Source organism: Aphelocoma coerulescens, chromosome 2 (assembly GCF_041296385.1).
Source record: "Aphelocoma coerulescens isolate FSJ_1873_10779 chromosome 2, UR_Acoe_1.0, whole genome shotgun sequence".
Classification (NCBI taxonomy): Eukaryota; Metazoa; Chordata; class Aves; order Passeriformes; family Corvidae; genus Aphelocoma; species Aphelocoma coerulescens.
Window position 1 is genome coordinate 149,509,280 of NC_091015.1, and position 24,983 is coordinate 149,534,262.

Consider the following 24,983-nt stretch of genomic DNA (forward strand, 5'->3'; position numbering starts at 1 on the left):
TGTGTTCTATAGAAACTCCAGACACCATATATAATTATTCTGAGGTAATAATTTTTATTCTTCAAATTTTCACCTCCTTCTCCCTTTTCACATATGTTATTACACTAAGATGAAAATCTATCACTAAGTGGCTTGCTCTCTTGACCAGAGGAAATGAAGCTGCAGCAACAGGGAACAAAAGAAATATAAAAAGAAATATTAAAAATTAGGAGGAAATCCACCACATTAGTTATGAAAAACTGAATCCTCCTATCAGGGGTTACAATACTGAAACTCAGATTAGAAATGCCTAGAATAAGATTTTTTTCCTTGACAGAAGTAACTTCTGTTTGAACAAACTACTTGCTTTTATGAAAAGAAAACCAAGGAAGTAAGTGGGATATAAAACATCTCTCTGAAGCAAGGAATGTTCCAAAGGAGAAGCAGTGTACTTTATTAAACACCTAATATGGCTGGAAAGATATAAACAAACAAACAGGCACTCAAAGCTTTCATAGATCTAAACCAGAGAGGAGCAGTACATTTCTGTTAAGCACAGAGTTGGCAGCAATTTCTGCAAGTATGATTTTATTATACCAAACTCGACCATTTCCAGCCTGTATTTAGTCTGCAGTTTACTGCCTATATTTCAGAGCTGAAAAGACTTACGTGCATACTGTTTTTCCCAGATACTTTGGCTGACTTAAAAACAACACAGCTCTCCTTGTTTATATCTTACTTAGACTGTCTCTACTACAAGAACACTACTATTTTGATGGGATATGTAAGCTTTTGTGTGCAGAAGAAAATGACATAATATTAGCTAAAAAGCCATGAAAAACCTGGTTTAGTTTTGTGTTTCCATTCCCAAACCTGAGGCTGGCAAAGAAAATGGTTGTTCCTGCTTCTTATGATTTACCTTCAGAATCCTTAGCTTTCAAAGTGCATTTCAGAATTTTATCTTCAAATACAAAATATATTTTTCTTTTCGCAGTTAAAAAACTTAGGAAAACAAACTTGTGTAATTGTTATGCCCACCTGCCCTTTATATCTGTGCAATACTTTTTGAACACATTTGAGGTTTGGTTAAAAATCACACAAACTTGGTGTTCAGCAAGGTTTCAGAGTACTGGTATCTGTGATGAGTTGCTGCTGGGAGAAATGCTGAAGGAGAAGCTCAGCAGTTGCCTATTCCAATTGCTACAAGCAGACACAGAGCAGCCAGCCAAGTGCAGATGCTGAGCAAGTATTGCCTCAGAGGTTCTTAGACATCTGGGAGAGATTGAGGGACATAAAAGGGGAACTCAAGCTTTTACCACAGAGAATCCTGGAAAATAATAGGGTTTCAGAAGATTATTAGTAATAATTGTCTTATTAGTAATAAGAATGGGACTTCTATGTGGGACACAGGACAAAAGTCCACAGAAAAGCAGACCTCATTAATTTTGATGTTCATGAGAGAATTCAATAATTGTTCAGTAATTAAAATTCAGTTATGAAATGGCATTTTAGTTAGCAGAGCATTTAGGTTTATACTGCTGCTCAAATCTGTAGGGCCCCAAGTGATAAGATGCCTAAAGCCTTGCCTAAGACCATGCTTGTCATTTACGGACAGTGCCTAAGATTTAGGGCAAGAAGTTTGATTTTGAGAATACCTTAGGGAAGTGTTAGAAGTTAACATTAGGAGTCACCTACTGCAGGCCCACAGCTGTCATTAAATATGTTTTTTTCCCCATATATATATACACTGTCAACAAACACTTTGGGTTTTGCATTTGAATAGTTATAGCAAATGCTTCCAGAATTATTTGTGTCAATGTTTTGTGCCTAAGCTCAAGGAATTACATGGGGTGATCCAAGTCATCCTCAAGCTATCAATCCACTAGGAAAAGGAACATCTGTATTTCATGAATGTGTTTACAGTTAACTGCATTTTAAGACTCTCTGCAACCCAGTGGGTCTTAAGCACTGTTCCAAAATTGCATTTTAAATGATGAAGAAATACTATTTTGTCATTATCTTTCTATATTTTGTTCATTATATGTTTCCAAATAGAGAGATTAATTCTTTAAACTCTACATTTTATTCCAAAAATACTCAATTTTGCTTTTCCCTAGAAATTTGCATAGTATTGGGATCGCTGGCAAATCAGAGACTTTAAGTTCCCAAAATGGGGCTTCATGTAATAGGAGAAGGTCAGAAATTTCCAAAAGTTCTCAGACTTCTCCTTCATTTTCTTCACTAGCACTCTATGGAAGCTGGGAGAGTATAGCAGGGAAACATGCTTGCATTTTCATAATATGCTTTTTTTTCTCTCCACTATGAGTCACAAAAAGTATACACAAGTATTTGCATTGACCCAGCATAGATTATTATAATGTTTCATTTTATTCTTCACAAACAGAAAACATTTATATTTTTGCTGCTGAAAATTGTATTAAGATCATATTTTGGCAAAGGCTGATTTGAAACAAGACATAAAAATTACAAACAATGAGTAAACTCTGTCATCCAGGTTTTGTCATTAAGGAATAATATAGTAATGTTTTATACTTCATTAGAGCAGATTGTTCTTGTCAATTATATAATTTGTTTTCAGAGAGAAGGAATAACACAATACAGAACCTAACGCAGTTGTAAACACATTTTTATAGTAGGATGAAGCAAAGGTGTTTTCTGGTACTATATAACTATATAGTAAATTCTGTAAATTCTCACATAATGCTCAACTGCTATGTGAAAAAAAAGATTTTGTTTTTCTTTTGTATGGATTAAAGTACTTAGAGCTAGGAATCAAAGACAAAAGTACATGGTAGTATAATATTTACTCTAGATGACATGTGAGTTCTACATCAGCTCATTTTCAATTGCATGGATATTAACAGAGTCCAAACTACTAAAGCAGTCATGAGTACAAAGAAACAGAATTCAATACTGGTTTTAAAAATGCCCTTAAGAATTTACAAAGTTGATACTTACTCAAAAATAATAGTAGGGTGCAAAAGAATTTTATTAGCTTTGGCAAAATCTGTGAGGATATTCTGCCTGAATCATGTTGCTCCAAGTTCATTAAACAATTATCTCTCTTACTTTATTTATTTTGTCTGATAATGCTCACAGGAAGCTTTGACTTTTTATAGACAAAACAAATTGAAACCAGACACAGCCAATATATCCTATGGGTTCATCTTCTGTCAGACAATTCAGTGAATAAAGCAGATAATAATTCAGTGTTTTACAGCAGCAATGACTTCTCAGAAGCCATAAAGAATATTTAGCTCCTTTTGCCTTATCTGAGAATGTGGAATGGATACTGTTTAAGAAGATAATTTCTAAAAAATTTTTGTATTTTGTTTTTGTATACTTGTATATTTTCATTCCCATCACATTGTATTATTCATTCTGTTATTTGAAATAAAGATTTGGTTTATAGAAATTACTTCAATTTCCTCAGACAACATATGTGTTAGTTAATGTTAACTTATAAGAATATTGGAAAGCAATTCCAAATATTCCGATTTTTTTCCTAGGAAATACTAACAAATATTTGTTGGCAAGTTTTAAAAATGTGTTTAGGTTGAAGCCAGAGATACCTTCTCAAAAGATTAAAAAGAAAACAAAGCTGTTGTCAGTTTAAATAAAGAGCTAAATGGCTGTATAACCTGTCTGAAAATCTTGTTCATAATCTGCAGCAATTCAGTCTGTTGCTCTTTCTTCTAGACTAAATATATTAGTAGACATACAGAAATTAGGTTCTCTTTTTACTTTTTCCTTCTCAAACACACACAGTAACAGTAGCAGCAAAATTACCAATGATTAAGAATCACAGAGACAGAATGAAGCACAAACCTTACACAAAGGTTACCTCTGGCTGGGCGAGGGGCCCAAAACAGCTCAATTACCTACACACATTTCCTACAAATGAAACAACCAGTACATCTTCCTCAGGCCTGGATTTCAATCTAATTTCTTTACTATGTAACTGAAAATAGGAGAGTATTTCTTATTGAGACAAATTACATTGAGAGTCTCTATCCCAAACCACCTTTCTCACTCTAGGACAAGAGGATCCTAGGAATGTACAGATACTTAGTGTGGCTCCTAGTAAGAGCATCCCAGGAACATGGGGATGTATTAAAGAAAAGAAAACTCATTTTTTTGTACTCTAAGAAAAATGAATTTTGAGCTTCAGATAATTTTCTGATTCATTATTTGCAAAGAAATAAATGGTAAGTTTTAGGGCTAAATATGCAAAATGCAAGAAAAAAATCTAAACGTATTTTTGTTCATTGCAGGCAAAAGGAAAAACTTTTGGGATGTATGACTTCATTATCTTCTCCAAACACACTGATTAATCCCAAGTAGGAAAGATGAGCATGACTAGGAGCATAGCTGCTACAGCAAAGACCAAAAGTTTGTGAGTTTGAAAAAGGACTTGAGTTTCAGCCCCATAATCTGTCTAAATAGAGCAAGCATCAAATTTATGGATTGTTTTCGAATCTCATGCTTGGGCTCAGCTGGTAGTCTAAACAGTTGAACAAGAATAGAAGTTGACTGACATCAGAGTGAAAAAGTTATACTTCTAATTTGACGTGAGCCCCAAAGGGAAGAGCTGCTCCAGTAAGTTCCAAATGGAGCAGATGACACAGGAGATGCTCCTCCCTGAAGAGAAATGCTGTTCCATGATGAGAGCACACAGCTGTTGTTTGGGAAGACCTCCACTACAATTCTACTATATTTTCAAGTCACAAATTTTAAAAGCAACCTCACAGAATCTCACCTGGCTCTTCTAATATAGCATTTTCATCTTGTGGTTAGAACAGTTCTTCAATGACTTTAATCTTTCTCATGGTGCTGTACTAGAGGCTGTTAGCATAATTAAGTGAAATCTTGATATAATTATATAAAATTGATTAAGTAACAGTCTTTGGAATACTGCATGAGTCTTATCAGTATAAATTAATGCTGTTAAATTGAATCACTGGTGGCAAATCAGGCACAAGTATATAGCCATGTGTCAACACAGCTCTTGAAACTGATGTTATCCTGTCATGTTTGCTTAGGAAAGACTGTGCTGAGCATTAAAACCCAACTGTGCTCCAACACAAAATTGTGTTTTATTTTACATCCAAAAACATTCTCCAAAATAAAGAGGATGCTTCCTTTTGTAGTAACATCTCTGGTGCCCAATATAGTGATCCAAACCTCTCTGAGACAAATATTGTTTCATTCTTGCTCCCTTACATAATTCTGTTGAAACTTACACTGTAGATTAAGCCTTGGTCAGGACCAGAAGAATTTAATGAGCATGTTTACATAAAATGAAATATGGTCTCTCACCACTTCAATATCATGTCTATCTCTACTGGACATACTGGATTTAGATCTCAGGAGAAGCAGAGAAAATAATGTCTTTTTTTATAGCACTGATGAAAGCAACAACTATCTGAGCAACTGTTGCAGTCAGAACAGACTTTATTAAGCCAGCATGACATGCCGTTCTTTATCACAGAAGGGTGGGTCTCTGTGAAAGGCGTTACTCACATAATATCTTAATACACATTCCAGTCACCAAAAATCATTTCCTTATATCCAAATTACTTGGTAAATGTGTGAAAGAAACAAATTACTTCCATGTTATCTATCCTAGTCCCTTGAAGAAAATTCTTTTTTTCAGATGTAAGAAACTTATGACTTTGAAGCATACTCTCATAAGTAATGAATTTGTCACTATATGTTACAAAATTTTTCATGTCGAGTGTGCCTTTTTTATCCCCCTGTAATCATAACTCACTCTTATAAGTCATTCATTCAGCATATTAATTCAAGATCACCACTACTCCCAACCTGTTTGGTTTTTTTTACACTACAGAAGCAACATAACTTCTGTCTTTTCTAAGGTCATGCATTCCCTAGTTTTTGCTTTTCTCACAGGTCCCTCCTGTTCTCAAATCCTTCATTTTGCAGACAAGACCATGCTGGTATTACAAGGCACTTTATAAACTGCTTCATGCTACTGACAGGGAAAAAACACAAAGCCATCTCTGCTGAAGGAATTATGGGATTCATCTCCAGCTAGTAGCTAGATGGATAGACATTGTACAGATAGGTTTACGAAGGCTCTCCTCCTTCCAGAAAACTTTCCAAGGTTATCTTCAAAATACCTGCCCAAATTCTTTGAACCAGTAATTCGTTCCCTCACAAATGTTTCACTAAGACACAGGGGGAAAAGAAACCGTGAATAGTGCTCTGAACAGCCCTTATTGTGCTGCTAGGCATAAAAAAGCAAACCATAAAGTTTCCTGTGCTAGCAGTGAAACTGTCTCAGATCTAACACCAAAATAGCCCTATGCCAGCTGTCATTTGAGAACGGCCCATTACCTGTCACTGCTTGGGCATTATCTGTGCATGTTATTTGAGTCAGACCAAAACTCCTCTAAAATTTAGTGATGAGGATCTTTTGTCACAAGACTGTTCACACATGCTAGTACAGGTATGACCTAGTAGTTGGAAAGAAGGAAGGAGTCAAATAGGAGGAAGGTCCCCAGCCCCACTCTGCAAAGCAGTGAAACCCTGAAGCTCTCATTGGAAGGAAGACATGGGTTCTTATGAAATTTAATTAGCTATTTACCAAAAGTATTTGCATATGCTGCTCTTGGAAGGATCCTTCATAGCCAAACAATTTGGGGATAATAACAGTGAAAGTGAAAATTAATGCCCATGCGAGATCAATCAACAGTCATACTTAAAGTGTACCTATCTGACCATATGTACGATTGAGTGTAATATTTTTTGCTTAGCTTTTGTTTCTTTTTGTTACTGTTTGTGATCTAAATATAGATGACTTGAATATTGCTCATTCCAAAATCAATGGAGGAAATCTACTATCATAAAATTACAGGCCTATTGGTAGCAAGGAATCTTTGTCTAGTATGTGTGTCTACCTTCTACACATGGCAATAAAAGATTCCTAATAATACAAAACAAATAATAAAATAAATAATTAACTGGAAAGCTGATGAGTGTTTTAATTCCTGTGAACAACTGCAGCATCTTCTTAAATCTCCCTAAGAAAAGTTAGTTGAAGCTGGTTTCAATGGCCATTTCAGTCCTTGACATCCTGTGAACCCTGGGAGCTCCATCATATACTTGCAGTGGAATACATTTTTTAGCTCCCAACAATTTCTTTTCTTTATACTTTAGGGAAAAGTTTGGCATGAATGGAGACCAAAAAAAAAAGAGGTTTTGACAAATTCATTTAATGTGGAATAGTCACAGAAGGATCAGTGTTATCACCTTCAGAGCTGTTTGATATTTGAGTCCTCTTAAAGAACACGGGTTTATCTATCAACACAAGAATTCTGAAGATTTCATGACCATAACAATGCATAACATACCTTAAATAGTTATAATCCTGGAAAAGGAATGAAAATTCATTCAGAATATCTAGCTTTAAAAAAACTAAGAATCATGAAAGATATTGTTCCCACAGTATGGACTTTCAAATTATGAGCAATTTTTTTTCCTGTCAAGAACATTCTCCTCAGCCAAGCCATATGGTTTGTGTAATTTTTGTTTAAAAACCCACCCACATCTGAGGTTATTTTGCACTAAGATAGTGGAATCAGAATCAATAAGCTTACACAAACAATTCCAAAATGTGCTGAATGCATTTTTATGCAGTCATTTTCTCACTTGAAAAAGAAGGTGAGGAACATAATGTTCTAATGATTGAAAGACCTTGGAGCTCTGTCTGTAGTTGTTTGATTCTGCAAGTATTTGGGGATAAAATGGAACCTGGACACTATTTGTAAATGGATAAATCTATGTCAGAGAATTGTCCATCATCAGTTAATGCTCCAAGAGGAAACAGTACAACAGCTTGAGTTTTTGTCTGTTTGCTCAAGACAAAAACAATATAAATGGTAGTGAAGACCTATTTTGAATGAGAGAAATGTGCAAGTTATCATTGCTACTGAAGCAATATGGAAAAAAGGAAATGTCAGAGTTTAAAGACAAGAAAGGTGGGCAGGGAGAATGATAAAAGAACTTAAAACTGGAACTAAAACTTTCACAAGAGAAATTAAAATAAGGCTTACAACAGATGGAGACCATAAAAGGAATTAGGAAGCCACATTCTAAAACAGGAGCTGAACAGTTTGCAAATAAAAATTAAGTGTAACTAACATCTGGAAGTTTTCAGAATGAACTGAACAAAGGCACCGAGAAATAAAGTCTTTCTTGGAATGGTAGCTTTTATTATGAATAATTCAGGCATGTGGGACTTGCAAAGACTAGCGAGATGAAAACATGAAGTGACCAGCCACCTGACTGTCACAAACAAGAAGGTCTTCCAGGAAATAGGTGGGACCTGTGTCCAAACTAGAGCTTACTCACAGAGCTGAACTGTAGGAAATACATTTAAAAAGTGTAAAAACCATCGTGCCTAGAAGGAAATCAGAGACTTACAGTCCAAAGATGTGTTTGGCTGTCTTTTAAGTAAGTCAGAAGACACAGATCACCATACTTGTTACAACAGTTAAAATTTACTGAGGCTCAGAGGAAAGTCAGGTTATTCCAGACAATAAAATGTAAATTCCCACTAGAATTGCATCCAAAAATACTTCCTCAGAAAGTTCTGGTGACTACCTCCATGTTCTGTCTCTCAGCATGTGAAGAATTTAAGCCATAGAAGAACATAAATTATCCTGCTCTGGTGTCATACCATATTTGCACTATAGAGATAGCCATCAATTAGACCCAATACCTTTATGGAGAAAAGAAAAAGAAGAAACCACAACAGAAATGGACAAGGTTTTGTAGATGTGCTCTTCAGGCACACACAAATGCTACTGATGACTTCTGAAACAATTGGCACCAGACTTTTTTTAAGCACTGAACTGTTGTTGGACTCTTAGATGCTAATCAGGAACATGAAATTAAAGGAATGTGGAATATAACACTGAATGACATTCTTGCTTCCAAGAAACCAAAAGAAAAAACAACTGCTGGTCAGGAAGGTAGGAAGTGGTTGCCATAAGGCTTAGAAATTCATCTTTGAGTGTACTACATACAAGTGATCCTAATCTAGCTCATGACAATATGAGTGATTAAAAGAAGTGATAGGTTTTTTTCGTCAGAGAGTGGAAAATAGCAATTAATGCATAGAGTACAATTAAATACTGACATGCAGGAAAAAAAAACTGGCTAGGAAAAAGATTGCTGTGAGCTGGCCAAAGCACACAACTTCAAATACCTACTGAGAGTTTTTCTCCAATTAGAAAAAGCAAGAAAATAATTTTAAGTGTCTGAGGAAACTCCCTACGACTTGACCCCGAAGAAGGCCCCCTAGGAAACTCATAGTGAATGCTGGGCTATCAAGTGTGGAATAAATTCTGAGAATTTCATGGGAATTATTAAACTAGACATGCTAAAAGGCTAGAGAATAGGGAATCCAATACTCCATCACCTAATTTGGCAAAAATGGAGACAATCACTGGGAAAAGTTCATTCATCCAAGAACTGAAAACTGGAAAATGATCAAGAAATCTCGACAGCCAAGTTAGCACATGAGCTAACCATTAACTCAGATTTGATTATTGCTAATAACTCCCTAATAAATTCCAGAAACTGTGACAGTAAGCTTGTGGAAAACCCCCTTCTAAAGGGTCTTGGGTTTGCAGATAGCAAGCAATAGTTTCTTAAGCAATATTCCCCTCTAGAGATCAAACCTCTTAATAGTGTTTTACATTAACATTTATTCAGTCAAGAAAATATGAAAAATGCCTGAAACTTTCTTCAGGGTGATCTCACCTGCTGTTAAAGAAATTATTTGTTATTCCACTTCAATTTTTTCTGGTAAGCAGCAAACAGTATAACAGAAAATCCATTGCAAAATGTGAAAGAACAGGTGTAGTAGACACTGATAAAGGATGGAAGGATGAACTTACAAGCTTTTCTCTGAATTTATTCCAATTACTATTGAATGTACAAAACTCAAACAGCCCAAAGAATTTCTTGGTCAGAAATAAGTTCTTAGAAGCAAAGGTACAAATTATACTGCACACCATAAGACTAACGAGAAAACTGAAGGATACTGGTAGGAAAATATGCCCCTAAGCAAGAAGATACATAACCAATCTTGCATAACAGTAAATCTTCAGAAAAGGTTATTAGCTGTTATTTTAGATACCAAAGAAAGTATTACTTTATTTTCCAGAGTGGAGACTGAATGCCAGCAGAAATGGAGCCAAAAAAAAAAACCAGTAGGAAAAATTAGTAGCACTATTGCACTATCACTGACTGTGTGGCAATTTATGAATGAATGGAGTTGTATATTTCCTACTCAAAAGATTCATGGCTACCCTATCTCTCACTTAACCTGTTTCCTGTATGGGTGTCTAGAACAGAAATTGAAGTACTTCCATGTAAGCTGAAGGCACCAGCATGAAACTGCATCAAAGACAATGAGTGCCTCACTGCTGTCAGGTGACTCCTGCAGGCCAGCAGAGCTGTCAGCTTTGCAGAGACTGCTCCGTGTGCACCCTCCCCAGGTAAGCTGCTGTAAGGATCTGTTTAGAGTCAGAGCATATGTGCAGTGGCCTCCTAACGCTGTGACAGCCAATAACTTGTGAGGGCTTTAGCAGTAGTGCAGGTTGGTGGCCTGAGTTCCTGTCCAGCTCAGAAGCTGGCAATCAGTACTTGCTTATAGCTTAAAAATGTCAACAGTTTTCTGGATTTCTTTCCAGTAAGAACTAAATGCACTGAAAATAAAAGAAGCCCCAGAGACTTCTTGTTGCTGTTATTATACTATGATACCATTTCTGTTAGCTTTAGGACTGCAGTGAGATACAGGCACAAGAAGAATATCTTAACAAAACTGGAAAGCTCTCTCTGCTACAGGCTGAGAAAACACATTAAGTTCAACTGCTCCAAGTAAGCCTAAGTGCCATCGTGTTCCGCCACCACACTACCCAGCTTCCACTGGAAGAAACACGAGGCAGATGTGACAGGAAGGAGAGGGGATGTGGTCCAACAGACACCACACACCCTCTCTGAACAATCAAAGAATTAAGTTAGTGGTGTTATTGCCTTGAAGCTCAGAGGCTTTCAGATATCCCAGTAATACACAGAGAGTCCACCAGCCTCTACCATTCAACATTTGGTGTTACAAGTAAACCACAGAAGGGGGCCTGTGATTGTTACTTTGGTGAAACAGTTCATAGAAGCAGAGCAAGCCTGAATCCCATCTTGTTTCATGACATACAGGATGAACAATCAATACAAGTCCAAAAGGGATCCTTTTCATTTGGTAGAAGTAAATGATCTCTTAAATACTACATCATTCCTAAAGAGAAGGAAAATTAATTCAGACTGCTTGAACTAGACTAAGCCAACAGAATCTAATCCTGAACAGGTTCACACTGTAGTAAAGGAAAAGTGGAGGAAAATGACTAAATTAAAGGATATGTAGGAAAAAAGGCCACATGGGAAAACTTTTCAAAGGGCTGTATTTATTAAACTGCCTAAGAAAAGCACAGGAGATAAAAACTGAGAAAATAATTAATGTGATATGCATACATTTAAAAAGTCCATATGTAGATTGCACATACGAATTCTAATTTCCTCACAAATAAAACTGGTAGAATCTTCAAATTTTGTTTCAAATAATTTGATGCCTTATATTTTAATTGATTCTGAACCAAAATCAAGTAAAACAGTTTTCAAGTTTTCTGCTAAACTAAAACAATATGAATTCTAAAAGAAATTTCCAATTTTGTAATTCTATTAAAAAATATGTTTGTCATTTTATTATAACTTTAGTTAATATATATTACAAAATAGATTACATCATTTAGTTATCCATAGGAGCAGGAGTCTGACCCAAATGATAACTTATATTTTCAAGCAATATAAAAATATTGAAAATAAAGCATCAATAGAATCCAAAATTAGATTTTGTTTCAATAATATGATATTATGTTATTTCTGAAATTGTAAGTTCTGCAAGAGAACTTTTTCCCATAGAAATTTCTACTATTTTTACTAACAGAACTTGCCTTTATTTTTAAACATTTAAAATTCTCTTTTCATTTAGTGCTTTTTGAAAACTAGAAAAGAGCTTTTCTCTGCCAGGCTGATAATACAGTGCTGAAAACTTCACTAGGAATGTCATTGAAATCCAAGCCAGTCCTCAGGGACTCAGAGAAAGGAGCTCCATCAGGAAGTTTGATCAGATAGGGAATGAAAAAATTAGAAGTTATTTAGATTGGAGTAAATTTTTTTTGAGTTGGCAAAGGGAAAATAGCCTGCTTGAAGTCATGTCATCTTTAATTTGGTAAGTTATTTATTTTCTTGTAATCCTATTTGAAGTATCAACATTTCCAGTACATTAACTTGATTGGCAGAGGTGCTGTATGACTTGGGATAAGCCCCAGTAAAAATTTTTGTTCCTGTCTGAGGTGCTCCAACTTCTGAATGAGTTCCCCTCAGCTGAAAACATTCATGCCTTAGGAACACATGCCTATTACCCCCGAACATCACATGAAGTCAAAACTTCAGCGAGACAGAGAGCAGCATTCTGGCCTCATCTCATTTTCGTCTCAGTAACTGATCTGAAAGAAACTCTAAATCATGGGAAATAAGACTCAACTAACTGAGTAAAAAGGATATTATGATTTTGAAAAGTAACAGACACAAGAAAAGGTAGTTCATAAAAGTCTGCAGGACCACAGCACATCATTATAGGCAGAACTATCTATCTAGGACAATAGGAAGTAGTATTTGAAATCTGAAACTTGTATGAATTGTACAGATATTGCACATTTTTCACCTTACCATTTTGTATTCTTTCCAACTTTTCTGAAAATCCAGACTTCCATCTTCTCGGTGCTGTATAACTGTCCATCCTCCTCCAGCAATTTCCATATTGCAAAAGACCTATGCAGTAAATAAAAAGGAAGAATTGAAAAACCCAAGCAAACAATAAAACAAATTTTCATTGGAATCCTGGCATCTTAGGGGGGAAAGCTTTTGTGAATCACAGTGTTAAGGAAGTGTGTTTTCCTATGCGCTCATGCCCGATTCCCCTTCACACTCTCTCCATGCTCTTTTTTCTCTTTTTGCTGCAGTGCCCCTGAAACCACTTCTTTCCTCTTAACAAAGAAGAATAATTCTTTAAGTGATAATGCTTTCTACAGCTTTTAGCAGAGTGCCATTTGGTCTCAGAGAGAATCTTGAGAATTCTTACAGAAAACACTCATCCTAGGAGTCTGAAATGTAGCACAGATGAGGTTTCCTCTCCTGTTACTACTGTTATACTTTGCCAGAGAAAAAAGCAGTACATGACAAGCCATCGTAATGAGGTTATTCTGTTTTGCTTTGAATTGTGATGTTACCTACCGAGTTACAGGCAGTGTCCCAAAATGGGAACAGGTGACCTCAGAGCAAGCTGCCTTACACTGACAGAGAACATAGATAGGCTCAAGAACAGAGGTCTGTGAGACAAGTTCAGAAGTTAAGATCTATACTAAATATGTAAGATCATGCCCTGTTGCCATTGCACTAATAAAATTATAAGTTAGATACTGAAGATTCTATGTATAAAGAATAATGAAACAATTTCACAATTTTGCTGACCCTCGATGTTAGAATATTGTGTAGATTGAAATCTGTTACCAATCTTAAATAATCCAAATGATAGTAAAAATGGATATTAACTTTCACTTCACTCTTGTTACATTGTCCTTTCAAAAATATAGAAGATAAATTATGAAAAAAATTGAAATACTGCTTGTGCATTTGCTCTTCTTGGTATGTGACAAGTGGCAATAATTTTTGTTTCTGTTTTTGTAGGACACTTGATTTGAAGATCTAAGTTTCTCAGTGTTACTCATTCAAGCAAGTTTTCCTGATTTCATTCCTATGTATTCATCCACACCATATTGACACTGCAACTATCCTAAATTTCATTTGTCTGGCTTTTAAATAGCTGTATTCTACTTTTTAAGTAAGATGTCAGTATGTAAGAGTGTTGAAGAGGTCTAGCTTTTAACACTCACATCAGCAAGGGTCAATCCATTAAGCATGGGTTGGTAATTTAAAGCTTCATGTTGCTTTGACAAATTGGAGGTTACTATGCAACACAGTTAAAAAAAAATTTGTCCTGCAGCTGATTAGAGGACCATATTCTACCCTTAGGAAAAGCCATTCTAAATTTCTCGTACTCAAAGGAACTGTCATAGTAACAATATGCAAGTGTTTTTGTTTTAATTTGCACCGGGCATGCCAAGTGAAGTCCCTGTGAAAGTACAGGAAGGAAATAGAACACCAGGGCAAACATGAACTTGATTCAGGGTAACCACAAGAAAATCCACAATTTTCTAGACAAACATTTTGGCCTTATTCCTTCTTCAGGGAAGCCACTGTGAGTCAAAACATTTATCTACAGGATTTAATGTCTTTAGTCTGATTTACGGTGAAAATTTCTAAAAGATGGATTTACTTTCCTCATAAGTAATTTCAAGCTCCCATGAATCCACTGCCAATTTTTAAAGCATTGAATCCTCGACTGTATTAAGACTACTCATTTCAAAGACACAAGCAAATTTTGGGATTTTCATACTACAATATAATGACATACCTATGAAAAGACTATGAATATATCAAATTGAAAGAGAAAACTGCACAGTGAAATAAAGATTTGCCAGCCACACATTTTTCACTAGCCATCATTGTGTGGTCTGGCACTTTCCACGGTGGTAGACACAAACACCTGCCCATATTAACAGGAATTCCAAGGTGATTGTGGATGTTACTGTGCATAGCTCTAGCCTTGTCTGTCCCAGAAAAGATCAAGCCATTAAACACCATTTAAGGTGTTCTGATAGTTAACCCTGTACTAGAAAAGTAAAGGATGAAAATAAGTGACTGAATTCGTATGCATGTCTAGATTCTGAGTTTATAATTAATAAAATAAGCTAACTTAGAACAAAAGACCATCCAAAATATAGGACTCTTGCGCTTCCTTAAATGCATGGATAAAAATTCTCAAGCTCCTAAAAGGCAAATATGGGATTATTTCTATTTATCTTAATTTTATGGACTAAATTATTAAAAATGTAATAATTAGCATTCAGAAATAAGCTCAATTTTAAAGTAAATAAAGATGTGAAATTACTACAATTGCATTTTAAGTTCATGCACACTAAGACCCCACAAGTCTACATTGCTGGCGTGGAGAAACAAGCTTGAGACCAGACCTTTGAGATTCAGGGTATGTGTGTGCTATGCAGAAACAGTCTGATGACAACCATTTTGGATGACAGTTTCCACAGCACAGAGGGATAGCATACATTTAATGGGTTAAAATTCAGCCAGATATGCTCAGAGAGAGCATCAGCACCAATTTAGTGGGAAATCCATAAGAAGAAAGCAGAGGGGAAGGAGTGAAGAACACAGCAATTGCTTTTGCAGAATCATAAAAACACAGATCCACAGACCCCAGCAGCAGCTGATAACATTACATTTTCAGTGTATTTAGTTCACCCAGAGGTTGGCAAAAGTCATGCTTGTGAGGGCATTAGAGGAGACAGTGAGCCAGTCAATGCATTGGTCCAAGGGGAGGGACAGAGGTCCTGTTTGCAGTCAGACCAATCACACCTGGCCTACGCTGGCTCCCAAAGGTGACTTGGCTCTTTCAGCTCCAAAATGGGGACAACCTCACTTCCACTCCTCTCTTCCTCATCAGAAGCCTTGCTTCCCCAGTAGTTAACCCAACTTTGGTGGGGACTGAGAGGATTCTTCTTGCCTTTGCTTTCACTCGGAACAATCATTTGTCCAAATTATCAGGCGCTGCACATACACAGATCAGAGTAAGCCAATTAATTAGCTTAATAGTTTATCTTTTTCTCTTTCCATATCAAAAATATGGAATATTATTAAGGTCTTTTTAAACAGATATTAATCACTAATTTTTGATGCAGGGCTTGAAGACGAATGAATTGTATTAATTAACTGTTGAAGCCAGGAGCATGAAACAAAAATTGTAGTCTAAAGCCTATGTGAGCATATAAAAATGGTGCATATAAATGGTATGGAGCTGTAAGCATGAAGGATCGTTTTTAATGAATATATTAATGTGAAACCAACAAAACACTAGAAGAGAGAGTAACATTTGTATATATGACAAAGGTATTTTCCATTGAATATCAGGATTCTAGTAAATATCCCTTAGAAAACAGAAAATGAAATGAAGGTATATTGTGACCTGATGTATAAAATTGCTGTGAATGAGATCGTTGCCTGTGGCTGTGAGTGTTACAGAAGGTAACAATATATTAGGCCTCATAAGAGCTGTCAGAGCTGTGCATTGCATTGTGGTAATCCAGATAACTAAACTGGCTTTAAACAAGCAAGTATGTCTCCATGGTGTACGTATCAGGATATTAAAGCAATCTGACTGTGTGCTACCTCTGGGCTAATTAGTGCTGGCACAGTGCTGCACTGATGTGATTTTGAAGTTATCTCAGCTGGAGTTAGTTCAGCTATCTGCATAGTGCTACCTTGCAGCTTGTCTAAATGACCTTAATATCTGAAAAAACACCTGTTAAAGCAATTACACTCCTCACTTGACTAACATGAACATGCCTGGGATCAGCTCTTGCAGTGTTATTGCTAGGGCAAGACAGAAACAGGTGGTATCAGAAATGCCCTCAACACACAGAAACAACACTCTTGCATTTTCTTGCTAAAAAAGGAACCCTCCAGGAAAACATAATGCAACAATGTCAGTTGAGTTGTGATATCTGTATTGATTGATAGCAGTGTCTGTAAACAGGGATATAGTGGAAACAGAGGGTGGCTTCCATTGTGTCACTGTCCTTATACTGCCAGTGAATTGTGTTTGAGGTAAATATACCAGAATTATCAATGTCACAGTGCTTTCAGGTAACCATTGTCTTTAATTGCAGTCCAGCTTCTGGGCATGGTTTATGAACTTCAGTAAGACTAAGAAAAGCTGCTCCAACTGGTACATGCAATTTGGACATAGATGTTACATGTCTTTTTTGAGGTGAGTGGAGCAATTTCTACAGGACTGCTTTTATTATTCTTGTCTTGCTCAGTAATGCTTAAAGGGATTTCTGTATTTTATGTCATGTCAATTATTTTTCCATTCACATTCACCAGAATTATATTGATCTTGTCCTATAAAGCTCTCCCAACCCAATTCTACTCATGATTTAATGAACTCTAATTCCATGCTAAACTATAACCTCTTGATATTGACATGATTCCAAAGGCTTCTTATAATACCAAACTCGGTTTAGCAGTAAGTTCTACATATCATATGATCATAATATTACTATAAATGATAATATTGGTAATATTTTTTGCAGTCTGTTTGAGAGTCACCATTTTACTGCAGTAAGAATAAACTCACCAGACAGAAGTGGCTCCCTCCCTCCTGTCTGGCCCACTTTATGGCCACCACCATATTTCCCTCAGCCAGGTAATCTGCCCTTAGTCTTGGTGGCTTCTCCCAGTGGTGCCCTTTCAGAGGGACAGCCAGCATTCCTCCACGGATAAGTTTGGCTTAGGTTACCCTCTCATGTTCCTAGCCTCAACAGACTCAGGTACCTTAGCAACAAAAGCCTAGCAAAAAATAGTCTCCTTTATAGACTAATGTTTCATTTGCATAAAAAAAACACCCCCTCCCAAGTCTCTTTTTTGAGAAGGATGGGATTATACATGCTTCATCATTTCAAGCAGTGCTAGTACTCAGCATGCTGTGTTCTTTACAGCCAAAACCACTTTTCCCTGTCCCCTATAAGAGAAGCAGGATTTTTGTAAATCCTTATCTTTAAAAACTACTCATTCTGCTATTTCTTTCCCCGTGCTACCAGATAATCCCCTAGATCAGCTTCCTCATTATCACACTTTACAAAATCACTCCTAAATTTTATTGCAGATTTATTTGCAGCCGTAGTCTGATTCAACTGAGCTTGCCAAATGGGAGGAAATGAGTCAACTATTGAGTGTACGTTGGAACTTAGGAAGGATTCTCTGTCAGCGGGAAAGAAGAATGTCTGGAATAATACAGTTAATCATTTTCTCAGTCTATTGTGCTTATTAAAGACTGAGTATAATACAAGTTTTTTGTACCAGTACAATATTTTGTGGAATGATAACTTCAGTAAAGGCTTGAAATGCTCCTTTAAGTTCAGAGCAATATCATATTAACAAACAAGAAAATAAACCCAGTCTTTACCTTTTTAGGATCTGACACATTGTTAATATAAATAGTGTAGACCCCACTTTTGTTAAAACCAGATTGGTATACATCTGCACAGTCTCTGAACGGCTTTTCTTCTTCCTTTTTTGCATTCTTTAGTAAAACTGCAAAACAAAAAACATAATATAAGTTACAACCACAGTCTTAAGTATTTCTGTATCTAGGAAGTCCACTTTTGCACACTGCATTCCTTTAAAAAATACACAGTAATGATTGTACTGTGTATCTTACATAGTTCAGGCACTTGGCAAATTCTAGTAAAGAACTAGTACAAAGCTTTCGGACAGATGGCAGAGTAGGCACCAGAAGTCATGATGCAAATAGCTAAACAGAGCATCCTGTCTACTGAGAGGTAACACAGTATGTTCCTTCTGAGTGCAAAGGTCTGTGCCACTGCAGGTGTTGCCTCTGACCACAGCTGTACCTGGGAGGTTGACAAAGAATGCCCCAGAGATGGTACATGAAGGTGGAAAACGTGTTCAGTGTTGTGATCTGACACAGATGCTCACCTAAGACAGCAATGCTGGAAGGAGAGAGCTTGTGCTGTTCATGAAGTAATGACTTTTGAGCAGCATAGGAGCTTGGGGCAAGGCAGCTGCTTGCTTAAATTTATTTTTTAGAAGAGAATAATTTAATTATTTTGATATCTACATTCATAAAGGTTGCTAAATACAATGAAAGAAAAAACAGTGCTACTGAAGTCAGATGGCAAGATTTTTAGAATACGTTTTGGCTCAGCACAGGGAAACAGTTGGTGTCATAACACCAGTGCAGATCTTGATCCTGTATATTACAGACAGACCATATATATATGAGTCTGGGCTGAGAAACCAGGAGTGCAAAATGTTGAGAATCCTAGTCTTGAACAACCAGGAAATTTCCTGTAGTAGGAGTAACATCTGACAGTGTTCTTCACTTTCACAAACAAAAGTAGCATGACCCCACACAATAGTGAAGGGTATGATTTCATTCCAACAACACATATTTTAAGCACGTCAGTATTCCCATGGAAATCCATCCATCTACTCAGATTCTTAAAGTTAAACATGTCCTTAAGCGATGTGGAGGGTTCAGTCCAGCACTTCATTAATCCCTACAAGAAGGATACAATATTTAAGTCTTCCAGACACACTCATCCTCTGGTGACAGATACGTCTTTTTCATTTTTGGCTTGAAAGTGTGAGCTATAGATACGAAAGGGGCTATGTCTTATTCACTCTCAATGAAGCATCCTGTGCTGCAAATCTGGTGTTTAATGACACTGATGTGCAACAAGGCAATGGCATGTGGGACTATCTGGGTCATAGATGGCGAGAATAATGCCGTAGTTGGAAATACTATCTTCCCTTTGAACACCTCAAAGCAGTATTTTAGGATGGCAAATTCCTGCCAGAGCAATTGGTATTAAATACCATTTCACAGATGGGGAAATTGAGGAAAAAAAAGGTTAAACATTTTACCTCAGTCATTCCACGAAAAGGTGAAAATAGAAAAGTAGTGAGAAATCCAATCCTGACTGTAAGACTATACTGCTCTCTAAGTAGGCATTTTATGCAAAAGTGATATTATTCTTTCTCTTTTATGTGTTTTACATTATTATTTTAAAATTTTATTTTAAGAAAAAAAATTCCCTTACTTCTCCTCTTCCATGTATTTGCTGCATATTTATTATTTTTTTTCAATGCCATCAATAAAAATAAAACCTAATTCATATATTTGCATATGAACTTCAATTAGGAAATCAATGGCTTTCAAACTTGGCCATATTTGGAAAAGGTAGTGCTGGCAGTGCTGTAGATTACACACTTCCCTGTGACATGGCAGGGAGTGAGGTCCTTAGCAAGGTGCACATCAACTGTGCACTCTCTCAAAGGTGCCATTTTTTAGATAAGACATAGAACTGAGGCCTTCATGATTTGCATTAATTAAAGACTTCATGGTACTTTCTGTAAGCAGATGGTGGTGGTATCTGTGGCCAAAGTCCAACCTGAATAATTACTTGGGGCTGGAGCCAAAGCCTAGAGGAGTTAAAGCAAAGCCTCTCACTGATTTCAGAGGGCTTTAGAATAGATCCATTCTTTCTGGCCTGAATTTCTCTAATGCTTTTGTTTCAACTGGAGACATCAGTCCCTCCTGTCTAAAAATTATATTTCATTGTGCAGACACAGTGCTCATTTCCTTCAGTCTAAAAGTATTTATATTTTATTAGCTGTATGTAGTGAGATTATCTTACCTCTTACTTAACCGTTATACACACATTGAAAACCACTTGGAAATAAGGACTAAGAGTCAATAAAGGAAATTTGAATTTGGGTCCTTTGTAAATGAAATTTAGACAAAAGAAACCATGAGTATATTTTGAAGTTTGTATTATTAAAATTTTAAACAAGGTAAGATTTTACTATCAGAGAAAATATCTTTGAGAGTAATTTTCTAAATAGGTGGATCTCTAGGAAGCATCCTTAGAAATAAATTATCTTCTCATGCTTAAAAACTAAAAGAAACACAATAAAATGGATGTTTTCGTGAGAGATGAAGTTGAAAAAGATAGAAAAATGTCATAGATATAGACAGTTTATTCCCATCCTTCCTCTTAGAATCAGACAGCTGAAGCAGCTGAGATCACAGAGAGCAAACATGTAATTTCCTAAAAACTAAGCAATCCAATACGCGTTTGGGTTTTTTTTTTGCACCAGGGGTTTTATTCCACTGTAGCCAGGTGAAGATGGCTTTCCTTGGGTCCCTCTCATTCCTCTTGCAGGAGCTGCTGCTCCCACTGGAAGAAAAGCCCAGCTCCTTCACAAGGACCTACTATTACAGATTGCAGCACAGTATATTAAGCATGACAAGCACAAGGTTTCGTTTTTCTTAATACATCACACTGTAATTTGCAAGAACAGCCAAACTTGACAGAAAATTAATACTCAGGAATGTTACTGGTAATGTACTTTTAGCATAAAATATGTTTTCTCTAAGGTTTGCTGTTGTTTTTCTAACTTAATATTCCATACAGTTTCCAAACCACTTCTACCTACTATAGCTCTAGACTATTTTTTTCTACAAGACTGTATAGGCCTTGAATCCTTTATATATTAAGGGAAGTCCCTGAATGATGTATTGGCTCACATATGGTAGATGTGTAAGTAAATTTTTTAAAAAGTAAGAAAGTTTAAATAAATTCGCTCTAAAACCAAATATGTAGCCATTAAATTCCTTTGTCAGCTTCAAGATACTGACTTTACACAAACTTCTAATGTTAGTTTAGCTGTTTTCAAATACAATGTTTATGACAGATTTTTATGTACCTGAAGAAAAAGATAAGTCTATGTCAAGCAAAATAATATTAGCATTTTTTAAACCTGAATGCTTAGCCAAGATTTGGGACCCAGGAGGGTTTTTTTATTGGCTTCTCTGGATGAATAAACTGGTGAGGAAGTCATGCTCCTTTAAAGCAATGATACCTATGTGGAAAGTCCTGGTTTTCTGAACAGAAGGAGAACCAACAATAAAAATATTTTTTTCACTGCACTTCCAAAAGTCTTCTGGGTAACTTTTAGCCCAATAACTTTCTCCTTGGGCTAAGCTATCTGTTTTTCCCTACTTGATGTGAATTATTTCCTTCAGTTATCAGTCCTTCAGCTGTTCCTTTTCCTCAGTGCCCTGGGTGATGACTGGGGTCCAGGCGATACAGGAAGTACCATCCATAACTGCCCAGGCCCTATGGATGAACAGGAACCCAAATCAGTGGCTCTGCAGCACCAGGGCTGAGCAGGTGTTCTGCTGCACCTGCTCACAGGATATTAACCCTCAGTAGAAAGCCAGGGTCAGCACCTGAGGCTGTAGCCTCTTCAGTTTTCTTAGAAAGGTTTACCTGTGCTAGCAAGTGAGAGAGCTCAGATATATAGGGATTTTTCCCTAATCAATAGTCAGGGAAATTTAACTGATTGATAGTTATGTGTGTCTCTGTGTAGAGTGAGACTATTTCTCTGCTATCAGCTGTAAAATTAAATCAATAGTAAATTAGTTTATTTCCTAACAGCTATCACAAATGGAGGATGTTTGCTTTTCTGCCCAGGTTTAAAGAAATACCAACTGACTACTAAGAATAAATATCTTCTGAAATATTTAGTAATCTAGTATTCTCCTCTAAGAATATGAAATTGAAAGCATACAGTATCTGTCTTTTTTCCTAGCTGTATGAAAAATAATCTAGTTGGGTTTTTTTAACTGAGATTTCTGGTTGTTTTTGAGAAAATTAAGTTGTCTCTTTTCAGGTCTCCATCAGATATCTGGTGAATGAATAGCACAGCTTGTCTGTAAGCAATAAAGAATGCTAAAACACAGTTCATTATATTGACGGAATCAATAAATCACAATCATATTTCCTAAATTATTTGAGATCTGAACTGCTATGTTTGTGAAATCACTTGAGACTGAGTTAATCACTAGACTCTTATGTCCTTTAGCGGTACTGACAACAAATGAAAAACAGTTGTTTGTTTTTCTGCATGATAGTGACTTATTTGGACAGATGTGCAGAGATTTCTTTAGTGTCTGAGTGAATTATTATATTTTCATTTTTTCAATGTTTTATTTACATAAGTCTAATTTTCTATAGAAGTACCAAAAAGGCACTTAAAATTTTTTGTCATGCTTTTGAAGTCAGAAGGGAGAAGTCTTTCTCCAAATCTTATTGGCATATATAATGACCTAAACTTTAGCTGTGCTATCAAAAGCACTGAGGTAAAAATTTATGTCCCTTGTTGAACAACTCCTTAAAAATCAAAAAGGAGAAGGTTGTAAATCGATGTTTTTTACCTAAAGTTGCTACATTCCAGGACAGGGTCATCCAAGGACTGCCAAATGGTGGTTTCTGTTTAAATCCAGACTGCAAATAAATTTTGCCTTGATCTTGTCATGGCTCCAGACACATGGTGGGTAATCCTGCATTTCTGTAGGTGACCCTGTGTCTCTGACCTCTTTCCCAGCCATTTGGGTGCAGCTGCTGTGCACCAACAAATTTCCAGTTACAATGGCAAATAGTGCCTGGCTTGAGAAGAATCAAACCCGGAACAGTTTGTTAATGTTATCAAAAGGATGTCACTCAAATTCCCCCAGTGAAGAGGCCTGGAACACTGCCCACACATGTATATGTGTACCCTGACTCAGCAGCAGCAACCACTAACAGATCTGACAGAATAAGGTGAAGATTATTTTAGTTTTGAGATGGAAAAATATTCACAGACTTACAGTTTTTGCTGACTTACAGCCAGAGGTACAGTCTGCTCTTTCAGTGTCCTCGCCTTGCATATACCAACCTCCACCTGAGAACAAACATTAAACTGCAACCTAGTAGCTGACTGCAACACCCTATATTGCCTGCAATAAGACAACCCTGTGACAACACCATTGTGTTGCAAATGTTACACAAACCAAAGGAAAAGGCAAAAACCTGAAGGCTGATTTCAATTCAGGTACGCTCTCCAGATAATTACAGTGATGCCTACAGACTGAAATGATAGCTATGCAAGGACACATTTGGGTCCCTCTTAAAACAGACTTGAAAACTCATTTTCATTCAAGTACATATTACATACTATCTGTTTTTCCTCCACAAAATGTGTTTCTGGATTATTAAAGCTACCACCATCACTCAATATAACTAATGCAAAAAATAATTAGAAATTTACAATCCATTGAGATGTATGAAATAAAAAATACTGCAGTTACTTATTCTTGATAAAATATTGTGAACTTTTTTTGCATCTATATAGTCAATTAAAAGTTTTAAATTTGAATTTATATGTATTTACTACCCAATTTTAATTGTTATAAAGACAAACCATCACCACCTGATTCAAAACTTTCTCCAGTGTCAACTTTATGTCCTAATTTACTAATTTCATGTTTTATTTTCATCTCCATAAAGTCTGAATAACTTCTTAAAAAAAAAAAACAACAAACAAACAAAAAATATGGGGAGATATTAGTATGGAAGCTGCTTCTGTTTGTTCGGAGTCCAGCAGTCTTCTCAGATAAGTTGTTGTGCATTCTTCTGTACTCACGTTTATTTACTAGGGAGATGAAAGGAAGTTTAGGACTGGTGTTTGGACATGCATTTTCCTTTCAATCAAATACACATTCACCAAAATGCTTTTAAAGCTAATATTTCTTTGTGACATTGCTCTGCATCTGACAAAAAAACCAGGCCATTGGCAACTTGGAAAGTTCATTTTGACATACTGGAATAAAATATTTCTGTTCTGGGAAGTATTACACCATAATCAAGTTTATAGATTACAAATTTGCAGATTCTAGTTTATAAAACTGTATTGTCAAAGCCTCCATTATTCCCAAATGAATTTATGAGCAGATATACTAGGTTACATTGCTGCTTCAGCCTCTCCAGTATCTCGTCTCCAGCATCAGGGCCCTAGAAATCATGACTTCCTCATTGGATTTGATCTTTCAACCATCATATTCTGTTTTTTTTTCTTCTTGTACGCTCATAATTACTTATTTTCTTCCTTTTTTTTGGCCTTTTCTCCTGAGGAGGGCCCTGAGATTTTGCAAGAGCTGAGCTAACACCTGGCCTGAAAAAAGAAGTCTTCAACGGAAACAGATATTCAAAGTAGATGACTGAACAGCATAAACGCAGGAAAGCATATCCAGGAATTTACAGTAAAAGTTCTTCCTCCACCAGATGTAATAC

The 24,983-nt window shown here is 36.2% G+C and overlaps 1 protein-coding gene and 1 long non-coding RNA gene across 2 annotated transcripts in view; one reads left to right on the plus strand and one right to left on the minus strand.

Moving 5' to 3' along the window:
- The window catches only part of ANGPT1 (angiopoietin 1), a 156,509-nt gene that overhangs the window by 40,723 nt on the left and 90,803 nt on the right, over nt 1–24,983 (minus strand). The window contains exons 5-6 of the mRNA XM_069005352.1: nt 18,248–18,375; nt 12,817–12,918 (exon numbers count right to left, since the gene is read on the minus strand). Of these exons, the coding sequence (XP_068861453.1) occupies nt 12,817–12,918; nt 18,248–18,375 (230 nt within the window). The remainder of the gene's footprint in view (nt 1–12,816; nt 12,919–18,247; nt 18,376–24,983) is intronic.
- Nucleotides 16,643–18,172, plus strand: LOC138105990 (uncharacterized). The gene is made up of 3 exons (XR_011148851.1): nt 16,643–16,765; nt 16,950–17,050; nt 17,948–18,172. It is a non-coding gene; the product is annotated as an uncharacterized lncRNA (long non-coding RNA).